This window comes from Trichomycterus rosablanca, chromosome 19, assembly GCF_030014385.1.
Source record: "Trichomycterus rosablanca isolate fTriRos1 chromosome 19, fTriRos1.hap1, whole genome shotgun sequence".
Lineage (NCBI taxonomy): Eukaryota > Metazoa > Chordata > Actinopteri > Siluriformes > Trichomycteridae > Trichomycterus > Trichomycterus rosablanca.
The window spans coordinates 23,623,175-23,636,783 of NC_086006.1; the positions used below are offsets into that span (position 1 = coordinate 23,623,175).

The 13,609-nt window shown below is 40.4% G+C and overlaps 2 protein-coding genes across 2 annotated transcripts; one reads left to right on the forward strand and one right to left on the reverse strand.

Moving 5' to 3' along the window:
- The first annotated feature begins 1,241 nt into the window (after positions 1-1,241).
- Positions 1,242-5,546, forward strand: LOC134333162 (steroid 17-alpha-hydroxylase/17,20 lyase). Its single transcript, XM_063015018.1, has 8 exons — positions 1,242-1,580; positions 1,890-2,028; positions 2,120-2,349; positions 2,505-2,591; positions 3,267-3,440; positions 3,548-3,717; positions 4,773-4,876; positions 5,253-5,546. The coding sequence occupies exons 1-8, from the start codon at positions 1,242-1,244 to the stop codon at positions 5,495-5,497; spliced, it is 1,488 nt and encodes a 495-aa protein (XP_062871088.1). The 3' UTR covers positions 5,498-5,546.
- Positions 5,547-9,357: 3,811 nt separating this feature from the next.
- On the reverse strand, positions 9,358-13,605 carry si:ch73-290k24.6 (mucin-2; the record flags this gene model as incomplete). The annotated part of the gene is made up of 3 exons (XM_063016082.1): positions 9,358-10,577; positions 11,981-12,142; positions 13,470-13,605. Coding segments are annotated over 3 exons (1,518 nt in total), but the record flags the coding sequence as incomplete, so codon positions are not given.
- Positions 13,606-13,609: the final 4 nt, after the last annotated feature.

Sequence of the window (13,609 nt, forward strand, 5' to 3'; positions counted from 1 at the left end):
TCACTTATATATGTTTATTTATTTATATTTATATTTCTAAACAATCCAAACAATAAAGGCTTTGTGTCTGTGCTATGAGTCTTTGCGGTGTGGGAAGACACCGGGGAGACCCGGTTATTCACAAAGCACAAGCTGTCAACACCAACATTTTGCTGAGGTTCTTAAAATAACTCCACCCACTGAGCACGTGTCTGGCTACCCACCTTCTGGCATGTGTGGATGTCAGCTCGCCTCTGCTTAAGCAAGCTAGCAGGCCTGTCTTAGCAAACAACAGATGTCGTGTCTTTTTCACTGACAAATAGACATATTTAATCATGTTTAATCAGTCATGTTTGAGTGCCAGTATGATTATGGTTACCGGATATGAATTTTATATGAATTTTATACGCTTTGCAAAAAGCAGCACAACAGTGATGCTAAGACTACATTATATAATAAATCATTTGACATACTGGTCAATTTCAGAGATTTTAAAGAATGGGTTCCTACTAATCTATCTTTCTTAAACTTTCTCTCTCTCTTTCTCTATGTGTGTGTGTGTGTCCTTGGCTAACGCATGAGCATGGCCTTCACTAAGAGAGTAATTCTGACACAAATGCATTGACTTTTGTAATGACCATGTGCCAAAAGCAACACTGCTCCAGCACCACGGAGAGAAAAACCGTTTAAAGCAGACAGAATCAATATTAAATCATGAATTCCTGATAAGAATCCATTTTTTATGACACAGTTTGTGTCATATTCTGCTATAGATGTGTCATACCAGAGTACTATAGGGCTGAATTACAAGAATGCCAGGATTGGCAATTTATTTTGCTAAAATTGCCTATTAGTCAATAAATGCTTTTGGAAACTTTTTTATGAAACATTAATTGCAATTGCTTTGTCTACAGATGGACAGACAAACATCTATGAACAGACCATCTATACAGAGAGGGAGCAAAAGAAAGAGATGCATGTACAAAATCAGCTTATCAGTATGTTTATGTTCTTTTGCTTTCATAACCCTCAGTTTTTTTTTTTTAAATAGGCCAGTCCTCTTCATAGTATCCATGACCTTTAACCCCTAAAGAAGGTTCTTGTAATATCCCTCCTCCTTTTGTGGCTAACCTGCTATAAATGGATAGAACTAGGGGCTTTTCTCCTGGTTTAACACATATTGACATACACATATTTCCATACAACGTCTAGTTGGAACTTTATATTATATTATTCACACATCAGATGCTCTCTTACCTACCATGGACGTCACATATTTGATTTCTCAGTTAAGCTTAATTTTCTGCTGCCTTGTTTCTGTTCTCTTTCTGGTGATGGTTAAATGTTTGCTGGGATGGTGCTGGTTTTCCAGACGGGGTGCGTCACTGCCTTGTTTGCCAAGTGTGCCAATCCTGGGCAGCCTGCTCCACCTTCGCTCATCTCTTCCTCCACATCTGCTTTTCACCAAACTGGCACGGAGCTATGGGCATCTGTTCAGCCTGTACATGGGGCCGCACTATACACTGGTAGTAAGTGAGGTGGCACTGGCCAGGGAGGTGCTCCTGCACAGGGGCAGAGACTTTGCTGGAAGGCCCAAGATGGTGAGTGCAAATAAATCTTTTTTAATGTCACGTAGAGCTACTAAATTAGTTTGAAGTTTCAGTCTGTTAATAAAACGAATAAGCAGTAAGGCATGGAGGATAAATCAAAGGTGTTTGTGCGCATGTGAATAATTTTTCAAGTTACTTGAGGGTCACATTTCAAATACATTTTTGTCATAAGATCCATCAGAACCGTGTCATAAACAATATAGAGACATAATCTTGTTTTAAAAACCTTGGTTCTTTTCACACATACACCAGTCACCAGTCCATCATTCTCTGAAACCTTGTCCTTTTTGGTCTGTCAAGGTTACCACAGATATGCTGACACGAGGAGGGAAAGACATCGCATTTGCAGATTATAGCACTTTATGGAAGAGCCATCGCAAACTAGTACACTCCTCTTTTGCCTTGTTTGGAGAGGGCTCCAGCAAGCTGCAGACCATCGGTACTATACCTTCACACGTTAAGCACACTGCTTGTATACTATGTTTCTATTATGACCAGCATGTACATAGATTTGCTTGTTTTGTTTGCAGTTTTAGATGCTGCAGAAAGTCTGTGTTCAGATCTTCAGGCTTATAGGGGCCAGTCTGTGGATCTGAGTCCGTTCATGATGAGAGCAGTTACCAATGTGGTATGCAGGCTAGTTTTTAATTCGACATACAGCCCTCAGGATCCTGAGCTTCAGCAGGTGTTAGACTATAATGACGGCATTGTGCAGACCATTGCACGTGGAAGCCTGGTGGACATTTTTCCATGGTTACAGGTTTGGATCAGACTTATTTTTTACAGATTGTTTACACCCATAGTATAGGCTGGTTTTATATTTCCCTCTGAAAGTACATCTGAAATATCTGGGGTCTAAATAAACTATAAAACACAACAAAATACCTTCTGACCTGCCTGATGTTATTTTCACAGATTTTTCCCAACAAGGACTTGACCAGGCTGAGAGAATGTGTGTTTATTAGAGACAAACTACTTACTAAGAAACTAGAAGAGCACAAGGTAAAGTATGTACATACATCACTACTATTATTAAAATTGATCTTAACCTTTTATTAAAGTTATTTAACACCCACAGAGACTCTGGTAAGCATTTTGATCCACCTGAAAATCTCATATACATGGTCACTTTCCCCGTCACAAACTGTCCCACCCAAATATCATAACCTATAAATCCTGCTTACTTATACCAGCATTAACAGCTTTGTGACATACTACTAACACAAACAGTAGCATCTAATCCCAATCAATGTACAATCACAGTCCAAACAATTAATACATGGGCCTGTATGCTAACTATTACCTATTATTACTAGTAGGATTACTTACTCCTGGCTCATCATACAGGGTGCCAATCCAGTACTGGGTGACACACAATGACATATTCATTGACATATGCACACCTAGGGGCAACCCACAGTAGCCAGTTTAACACGGTGATTTACAGCATATTTTCAGTACCCAGAGGAAACCCACGCATATGTGAGAAAAACATGTGATACTCACCACAGTGATGTACTGAAAGTGAGGATTGGATCAAGTGTTGCTGTGCAGTGTTCTTTCTACCAGCTGTCAGACTGTGCCATCCAGACTGCAAATTATGTATTAAGTGTAGCAGTCTCATTATTTTTTAATAAAAATCTTGTTTCTCATTTCTCTCTTTATTAATCCTGGCAGTTGACCCTTATACCTGGAGAACCTCGTGACCTCCTAGATGCTCTCCTAAGTGGTCAGAGTGATGTCACAGACGATCACATTTTAATGACAGCGGCTGAAGCTTTTGGAGCAGGAGTAGAGACTACATCCACAACTTTACTGTGGACTATAGCGTTCCTACTGCACCATCCAGAGGTACACACATTCATACAAATCAAATTCACAAATATATGAGCCTGATATTCTGATAATTTAAATTTCTTAACCAGCAACTATCATGTTTGGTCTGTGTGATTGTTAAGGTGCAGGAACGTCTTCATGCTGAGCTGGACGAGTGCGTAGGAAGGGACAGACATCCTACTTTGACTGACAGGTCCACGCTGCCATACTTGGAGAGCGTGTTGAATGAAGTCTTGAGGATTCGCCCTGCCAGTCCTATCCTCATCCCCCATGTTGCTATGCAGGACACAAGGTAACCATGGTAATACTGCAGCAACTACTATTGTCAACAAAAAGCCAGACTTCCGATGACCATCAAGGTACACAGAGAGACTTGACTAAATGCAAATACATATAAGAATTAACAGCAGATGTTTAGCTTAGGTCATTGATTTGTATTGATTTTTTTTTTTGGTACTCTGGGTTCCTTACTCGGGTTTATGGGTAAGTTAGTGATGCCGTGCCATTAATTGGTTCTATTTTTCTTATAGCCAGCATTTCTGGTAGACCCACTGATTATGACTTTAGCTGAAAACATTCTTTGTGCTGATATGAATAGAACTACTGTACTTTGACTGCAGCGATCATACTGTGCCATTATCGTTACAATAAAAAAAAATCTGGGAAGCTCTATAAAAGCTCTATACAGGTCTCAGAAAGTGGATCATAGATTCTGGTCACAAAATCATCTGTACAGTCAATTGATCACATCAAGATCACCCAAAACTATCACCCTGGTGATTAGATGTAATCCAATGACCACAAGAATGTTTCAATCATGAATTCAGCTTGAACACAATTGTCACAGTCCACATTTAAGTAAGCTTTTCTCTGACTTTAGAGGCTGTTGTGCAGAAAGGAATACCCTTTTCCAAAATCAACATGTTAAAGCCTACCTGAAACTTGGTGCTGATCAAGGAAAAGCCACAATGTCTAAAACACTTTTGGAGAATAAAATGTAAGGCATTAAAAACCAGGAACACTTTGGCTTTTCCAGAGTTCTGACCTTGACGCAATTAAGTAAAGTGTCTTGAAAAGTCCAGGCCAGAGGATCAGACCAGAGTTGTGCCAAAAGCACATAGTCAAAGTATATAAATATAACTATGAAAGGGCACACAAATATTAGGTGTTTTGTAAAATTGTTTAATATTATAAGCAAAGTCATCGCTTCATCATTCAGTCACCAAAAAAGTTGCCCAAGTCATTAAAATCCCAACACAACCATGACATGCAGGTCATTTACAAGTGTAATCTGACTTTTTGTAATCAGTGTTGATGATCATTTTTTCCATCTTTAACTCTGTGCAGACTTGGAGGCCATTATGTGCCAAAGGGCACAAGAGTTTTGGTGAACATCTGGGCGATCCACCACGACCCCAAACACTGGGACAACCCTGACCAGTTTATACCAGGTAGCACAAACAATCCACTCACTGTCCAATTATAAACTGTGTATATAAACTGTGTATCTATTTAGTGTGGGCCAGATATTAGGGAAATACAACCACACCTCAAGTGTGTAGCTATAATACACGGAAAAATAATCACTTTCACAAACAAAAATATTTTCATATAAATAATACATACACCTTTAACTGTCAATAAATAGTTAATTTGATGACCAAATTCAACACTGATTATTTGTCTTTGCAATGCTAAGTAACAATGTTCCTGTGAAAGTTAATTAATTAGAAAATTAATTAATGTTTGAAGTTATGGGCAAAGGTATAAATGTTTTTTGACTTACAGTGTATATTCTTCCCCACTGTAATCCCCCACCTTATACAGACAGGTTTCTAGACTGCACAGGTAAAAAGATCAACCCACCCAGTTACCTTCCATTTGGAGCAGGACCCAGAGTTTGTGTGGGTGAATCACTGGCCCGGATGGAGCTCTTCCTTTTCCTCAGCTGTCTTCTGCAGCAGTTCCATTTCAGTCTTCCCAGTGATGCTTCCCTACCCAACCTGCAAGGGAGATCTGGGGTAGTGCTACAGCCACACCGTTACATGGTTACAGTTCGACTACGGCAGTAAACTGTGATGACATATCTAATATTTTTTCTAGATGTATCCTCTGTTTAGAATAAACTACATACGTCTTGTTAAAATAACCAGTTCATTTCAAATGTGTGACAAAAACATGTGTATTACACTGTGAGGGGTTTCTCATGTTTATGCTGTGTCAGAATTGGTTTGCTGTGCATTCTCACTTTCTCTCATCCTTCAAAAACAAAAGACGGTAAAATTGCCTCTTGGTGTGAGTGTGTCACCCTGTGATGGATTGCTGCTCTGTCCAGGGTGTCCTGCTTTGCACTCCTCAATACAGTCTTTATATCCTCCAGGCTTCTAAGTTTTCTTCTCTCCAGCTCACCCCTCAGAATTTTAATAAGCTGTAGGATGTCAGGGGATTGAACAGCTATGACAAGAGTTTAGTTCTATTGTTATCAATTCTATAATTTTATTTTTACTGTGCAAAGAAACGTCTCAGTTAACAAACTAATGTTTTGAAAACATTTCCATAACAATAAGATTAATTACAATAGAATTTTTGAGTTTTTGGAATTTTTTTGTAGTGCAAAATGGTCTATCCTTTAGAGAAATGAATCGCATATTCATGCCTTTGGTTTTAAAATGGGAGGTTCAACAAGCTCATGGTTAGGTGACCACATGCTTTTGGGCATATAACGTTTACATAAAGCATGCATTCTAGAATCAAAAACAGAGTGCCAGGCTAATGTCAGCATGGCCTTGGAAATTTAGTACACACACACACACAAACACAAACACAAACACACACACAAAAACATCTTACACAGTCCAGTCAAGAGATTAAGTCCAAGAAAGGAGACAAACTTTTTCTTATTTCATTTGTCTTGTTTAGTGTTAAATCATTTAGAATAAAATTTTCACACCTTTCACAGTCTCACGTAAACATCAAACATACATACATATTGCTCTGACTAAAGAAGGTTGTTGTTATAGTAACGCCACGGTAGCACCATGGTAACGTCATAGTAACGTGAGTGTAACTTGGTTCTGATGCCATAGTAACACTAGGATTAACACACACGATTTCTCAGCCTCGGGTTCCATTTTACACCGACTTCTAATGCTGCGACACACTCCAAATGAACTAGCATGCGTAAAAAATATATACCATTTCACAGAGAGCATATATATATATAATCTGCATCTACATTGATATACTTATTTATACTTTTTATATTTATATCTTAGTAGACAGCAGTTTGAAGAGTCAATAAGCAATGCTGCTTCCATGTTTTCACATCGAGACGTAAGAAAATGTTAATAAAAACCAAGAACTAAACAGAAACAATGTCCTGAGGTTTTTTTTCTCCTTCTCATTTTGAGTTGCAGCATCTGAGTGGCCAAGCTGGTGTTCTGGAAAAACAAGAGGATGTAATCTTTTAATCTTTCATTTGTTTATTTAAAACTTTTAAATAAGTGGTTCTTAACCAAGTGGTTAACTAATGAGCTTCCAGCTGATCTTAAGTAATTAAAAATACAGAGCTTGGGTGGGACACGGTCTAATGCGCTAGCCCATCTCAGCTGTGCTATCGACCGATCGGGCGAACACAGACATAATTTGTTGTGTCTGTCGGGTGGGATACTTAAAGGGATTCCATATTACTGCAGCAGTTACAGCCTTTGGTGAGTAATGAAGGGGGAGTGCGTGACTCTCCGTACGCGATACTGCCCTCTGTGTCAGCTTGTCTTGAGTGGGTGAAAAGAAGCGGTTGGGAACTGAACGTGTTGGAGAGGCGTTGTATTAGGTGCTACACTGTCACACTGTCATGTAGTTGTGTGAAGTGGTTAACTGGAAATGACCAGATTGAGAGAAAAAGTGAAAACTAAAAATACAGATACAACTGATACAATTTCAACAGAAATAAATCTACAATTACAAATACACAAAATAAAATACAGATGTATCAATTAAGATAGCACTTGTAGACAGATTGTAGCCTTCTATTCTATCACAGTATACAGTATAGCCCAGCTTACATTTAGGTAATAGGGAAGGAAAAAAAAAAAAAAAGGAGAAAAAAAAAAAAAAAAAAAAAAAAAAAAAAAAAAAAAAATACAGTCTTGGAAATCAGGGAAAGGGTTAAAACATTAGGAATCACTGTTTTTTGTTGTTCTAAATTGTTGATATTTTCTGGAGTGTTTTAGAAAGTAGGCGTGAGAATGGCTTTGTTGGTGATCGAGTGCATTTGCTTATAAGTTGCTTATAAAGGATTCTAGCTTGTTCAGTAACGAAAATGTTCTAGAATGTTCCAAAATGACTTTGTGAAAGTGCGAGAGGGTTCTGGCTTGTTTAATGTTTAAAGTGTTCTAGAATGTTTGATGTGTTCCAGAATGGCTTTGTTGCTGTATTAATGCATTGTCTTTGCTTGTTCTAGATGATTTATAGTGTTCATGAATGTCGTTGTGGGTGTGTAAAAGCATTTGCTTTGAATGCTGTAGAAGATTCTAGATTGTTTAAATTGATATACAATGTTGTAGGTGTTCCAGGCTTTGTTGTTGTACAGGTACAATTGATTTTTGTGTTCTAGAAGACTGTAGAGCAGTGGTACTCAAGTGGTTACACCTCAGGACCCAAATTTGTCTGTCGTCAATGCAGTGCCACCCAAATCTAAAAAAGGAGCGTCTAATCCTATCCACCTTCTGATTAAAAAATACTTAAGGATTTTCCATAAAGACCTACAGTATGTGACGTAACAAAGCAAAACGATGATAGCCAACACAGGCATTTGCACTTGGTTTTTAAATAGTAAGTTTATTTTTATTAGGGTATTTTTAATAAGGGATAGACTGATTTTAGAACATCACTCACCCATCCAATTATTTACTCTACTGGCATAATTTGGAAAGAACAAAAAGTGATTACTGGGAACTCTTCACAGAGAATTGAGGTGAGGATTAAACCCATATTAACAGGACCCTGATGTACCCACACAACCGACATTTCATTTGAAAGGGTTGAACTATTCCGAGACACTTTCCTAAATTTTTTTTAAACTTTTTTAAAATATATAACAGAACTCGCAAACCTTTTAAGGTCCCGACCCACCAGTTGAGACCACTGTTCCACAGTGTTTTAGAATGACTGTAGAGGCGTGAGAGTGTTTGCACTGTGTGACTCATTTGCATTACATTCAAAGCAACCTTTAAAGAAAAGACACAATCCAAGCAACTTGAGGTAATAGCAGCTTGGCAATGATGGGACTTGAAGCCTTGATCGTCTTATTTATAGTCCACTATCTTTACTTCTGAGCCATGATTTAGGAACCTCAGAGATTGGCTGTTAAAGCACAGAATGGCTGTTGATGTGACCCAATGTGAACTACGTTACCCAGAGGCAAACGGGACAAACTTGTATGTGTGTGTTATTGCATCTATCAAGTACACTTAACCAGATCCTGCACCAGAGGCTACAATGTAAGCAAAAGAAAGAGAGAGCAAGAGAAAGACACAGAGAGAGAGTGAGAGAGAAATGATTGTTGCATGTGCTACAGTATACAGAAGTGTTCACAGAAGGACCGGATGAGCTGGCATCGTACCACCATGCCGACATCCCAGATCAGGGTCTTATGCAAAGGGTACTGGGTGTGTGTAGATGTTAGTGCAGAGTCTGTCGCTCTGACTTGAGTCCTTCAGGAGAACTGACAGCTTTATCTTTCTCTTAACTGAGAAACCCTCCAATGCTATGCTAACCAACCTGTGATGCCCGTCCCACTGCAAACAGCACACATTTGTTTGGGCTCTATCGACTAATTCGACAACTTGAATCTAGTTGGCACCTTAACGCAGCCCAAGGTGCCCATAACACAGAGCCCTTACATGCTAGATTTCACCAGGCCATCTGCCCATCAAATGCTTTCCATAGCTATAAAGACCGAGTCGGCTTGCGACTGTGTAGGCTGGGTGGAGCCACACATTTCGGGCCAGCTCTCTCCCGGCTGAGCTCGGCTGGAGCAGTCGACACTGTCGTGTAGCTCGTGATTGGGTCGGGTGCTCATCTCAGCTTCCATGCGATCCCTCTCTTCATCCTCCTCATCCTCTTCGTCCTCTTGATTGATTCGGCAACGACAGACCTCAATGCCCGAATCACCAGTCAAGCGCCGCTGCTGAAAGTGCGTCTGGTCAACATCAAGATCGCACACTGCTGAATCGCGGCGATCTGGTTCCAAAACGTCCACTCCAGAGGAAAATGCTGCTTTGAGTGGAGACTGTGGAGGAGGAGGTGCATTTTGAGTCTGGGCTGCCCCTGAGAGAGCACCCAGAGGGTCTGTGAGAGGGGATAAAGGTGGAGGAAGAGAAGGGGTGGATGGAGATATAGGAGAACAGGATGGAGGGGATGAAGGGACAGAAACAGGAGGACGAGAAGCAGATATGTTTTGTGTCATATTGCTAGGTTGCTGAAAGAAGCCTAAAGCAGTGTTACCACTCATATCGTCTCTGGTTGGGCTAAGCGTAGGTGTTTGATGCGAGCTAACATCATTAGCATTGTTAGTCTGGGTTCCATTAGAGGCGTCATTAATGGCAGGGTTATGTCCAGCATTAATAATGTCACTGGTGTTAGCATGTTGAGTTGCATTAGCAGTGCCAGTGATTTCCTCAGGCTCGTTGATCATGTTGTTGTTGATGGTTTGATTGGTGACTGGTTTAACAGTCCTGTTTCCATTACAGTCAAGAGAGGCGCAGTCAGACAGCTCCACCTCAGCTGAGGAAGTGGATACAGGTGCATTTTGAGGGGACGATAAAACAGTGGCATCGTGTCTCTCTGTGCTGTGTTCAGGAATGGAGTTAAGGTTCACCACTTCGCTGTGTGAAGGCGTAGAGGTGTGGCTAGTGTCGGTCTCGTCCGTGAGCTGGGCGGAGGAAGGGGAGGAGCTACAGGGCGATGATGGGCAGCAGGAGTCACAGGAGCAGCTGGTGTAGTTGTCTGAGCTCTGGGAGGACAGCATATGGCTCGGGCCAGGATGAGCAGTGCCACGCGGGTAGGCCACTGAGCTGTAGGGAGGGGGCGGGGTGCTGGGCTGAGCTGCTACTTCCTCATAGGAAGGCAGTTTGAGTGAAGCCAGAAAACCTGCCAACAAAAAAGAAGACACACAAGATGTGGAATGAAGATCATGACTGAGAAGCTTAAGTAAGATAAAGGTTGTGTCTAAAATGGTAATATGTGATAAAAGAACGGCTATACAATGAACTACATTTTCCTACCCCATGCTAATGATGGATAGCTTCTAGACCTCTGTTATGTTTTTGATATGTAAAGAGAGACAGGTACTAGCTAACAGCACTCTTGAAGAGAGTGGACACGACAAAATCTGGAGATATTATTTAAGTATGGGACAGCAATAAAAATGACATCACTGATTTTTAAATCCTTTTTGACCAGTTTTTTTAGATACACCCATTCTAAATAGAAACATTTTTGGAAAAGTGCATGTCTACCACCATGTTACATGACCTTTTTTAATATTTTTGTTTATGCATTTTCTCCCCTTTTTTCTCCCGACTTTAGCGCATCCAATTACCCAATTGCATTATGCTTCCTCTTTACTGATGCTAATCCCTGCCCTGATTGAAGATAGCGAGACTGACACACGCCCCCTCCCATATGTGTGCAGTAGCCGACTGCATCTTTTCATATGCTGTTCATATGCGGATCAGCTTTGTGCACAAAGAGCCACACCCTGATCAAAGCATTATCCCTCGACTCTGTGCAGAGGTCGTAATTGCCTCCGTTATGAGGTCCCTGTCTGGCTCCCACCCTGTATGAACAACAGCCAATAATTGTTCATGTAGGCGCCCAGCCCAGCAAGATGGCAGAGCTGAGCTCGAACCGACAAGTTCGAAATGTCAGCTCTGGTGTGCTAGTGTTTTTTACTGCTGCGCCACCTGAGCGCCAACATTACAGCGCAAACATTTGAAACTCTTTTTTAACAACACTGCGTGAATCTATCGCAGACTGGCTTGAGCCCAGACAAGTCAGTGGCATTTCTGGGTATTGTTGATAAATGACTTGTGTTTTGTGTTTTTAAAGCTGCAGCTACAAACTGTGTTTACTGCATAGGTTTTCTAAAGTATTCACAAGTCCATGTCATTTAATTTATTCTAGAAGCAAGTCAGCAGCATCACCAGTTTTAGAGGTTTAAAAACATTAACACACTCTGGTCTTAATTTGTCCCTGTGGCAATGTTTTGGAATTGTAATTTAGGAATTAGAAAACATCAAAAATCAATGAAGTTGATTAGGTAACGCATCATGTCTCTTCTTTTAATTAAAAACATGCTTTTTGTTTTTATTTGCATTTTACCTGCTGTCTTTTCACCTCTAAAGAATTTTTGTGTCAGACTATAATATTATTTTGTAAGAATACATTAAATAAGCAAAAAAATCCAACAGATAGTTCTGATAAAGCATTTCAAATAAATTTGGGACCAAAACCCAAATTTGTAAGTGGGGGTGAGAACGAGAAGTGCGTACTTAGGTCGAGCATGGATGATGGGTAGCTACAGGCTCCGTGGTAGGCCATCAGGTTGATCTCTCTTTGTCTCTGCTGCTGCTGAACTCTCTGTTTAGCCTGTCGGTGCCGATATGCACAGCAGCAGCTGAACAGGATCAATACGCTCCATAAGAGCCAAAACCCTGCAGCACACACATTATAGATATCACACATGCTAATGGTTGGCACAAATGCCCACAAACAATGCACCTACACAATCATCTGCAATATTCAGTGAAACTAAACAGATTAAACCTAAATGTTGATGACAAGATCCACTTCAGTATTTGTTAGGATGTATAAAACTTCTGGTCTGACAAATATGACAGTATTAAATGATGCCAACTTTTACAGCAAGTGTTACAGGGCAACCTGGTGGCACAGTGGGTTACGCTGTCGCCTCACAGCAAGAAAGGCCTGGGTTCCTCCGGTTGTTCCAGTTTCCTCCCACAAGTCCAAAAACATGCAGTCAGGTTAAAATTGCCTCTGTGTGTTTTTGTGTGTCTGTCTTGTGATGAACCGATGAACTGCCCGGGCTGTTTCCTGCCTTTTGCCCAATAAATCAGACCCACTGCAACCCTGACAGTGAATGAAGTGTTATAGAAAGAGTTGTGGAAGTTATTGGAGTTATTTTAAAAGTGCTTAAATTCTAGCTCTAAAGTATGTGGACACCCACCCATGAACTTGTTGGATATCCAATTTCAAAAACCAAGAGAATCAAAATCGACGGTTTAACGTGTTCCAGAAGGTGCTGAGGTCAGAGCTCTGAATGCAGGCCACTGCAGTTTCTCCACACTAAACTTATTAAGCATATCTTTAAGGACATTGCTTTAAACTTAATAATTAGCAGAGGTGTCCATATACTTTTGCCAATTATTGTATTAAACTTAATGATTGTTGGTAAGGGTTTATCAATATATCATGACATGATGCACTGAATATTTTGGTCTTGTTGCTTTGGCATAATGTAAACATTTTAATTCATCAAAACCTCTCTTAGTGGGTATTTGTGTGTATGTGTGTGTTTGCGGTTGGTTGCAGCAGTGGCTTTGGCCCACTGGTGATTTAATACTATGCTAGCAGTGTGCTGACTGCGCTAGCATAAGGAAACCCGGCTAAAAGTATCTAGCACTAATTGCTTCAAGCATTATTCACATCAGATCTATGCAGCTAGTGCTGGACATGCCAAACACAGTCTGATGTGAACATTTGCTCACAAAGACAGAGTACAAAATCCATTCTTTGTGCACTAGAAGTGTGCACTTTTGTAATGAAGATGAGGTGCAGCTCTATCATAAGTGTAAGGGTGTTAATTAAACGTGATTGTTAAATCTAAAGCTTAATCAGACTCATTAATGGCTTCTACAGGAGAACATTACACCATTCAACAATCTTAAAATCTAATTCTCTGTGGGAAATAATTGTCTTATCTTCCCTTTTATCTACTAATATAAAATGACTTGCACTTACACCACAGCTCGTAGTAATATGTGCAGCAGCCAGTTTCGCCACAACAGTGACCCGTCTGACAGAGGTACCCGCTGGCACTGTTGGCACCGGGGCAATAACGTGGGCTGCCAAGGAGCGGCAGGGTGCCTGTGCTGTGGTAC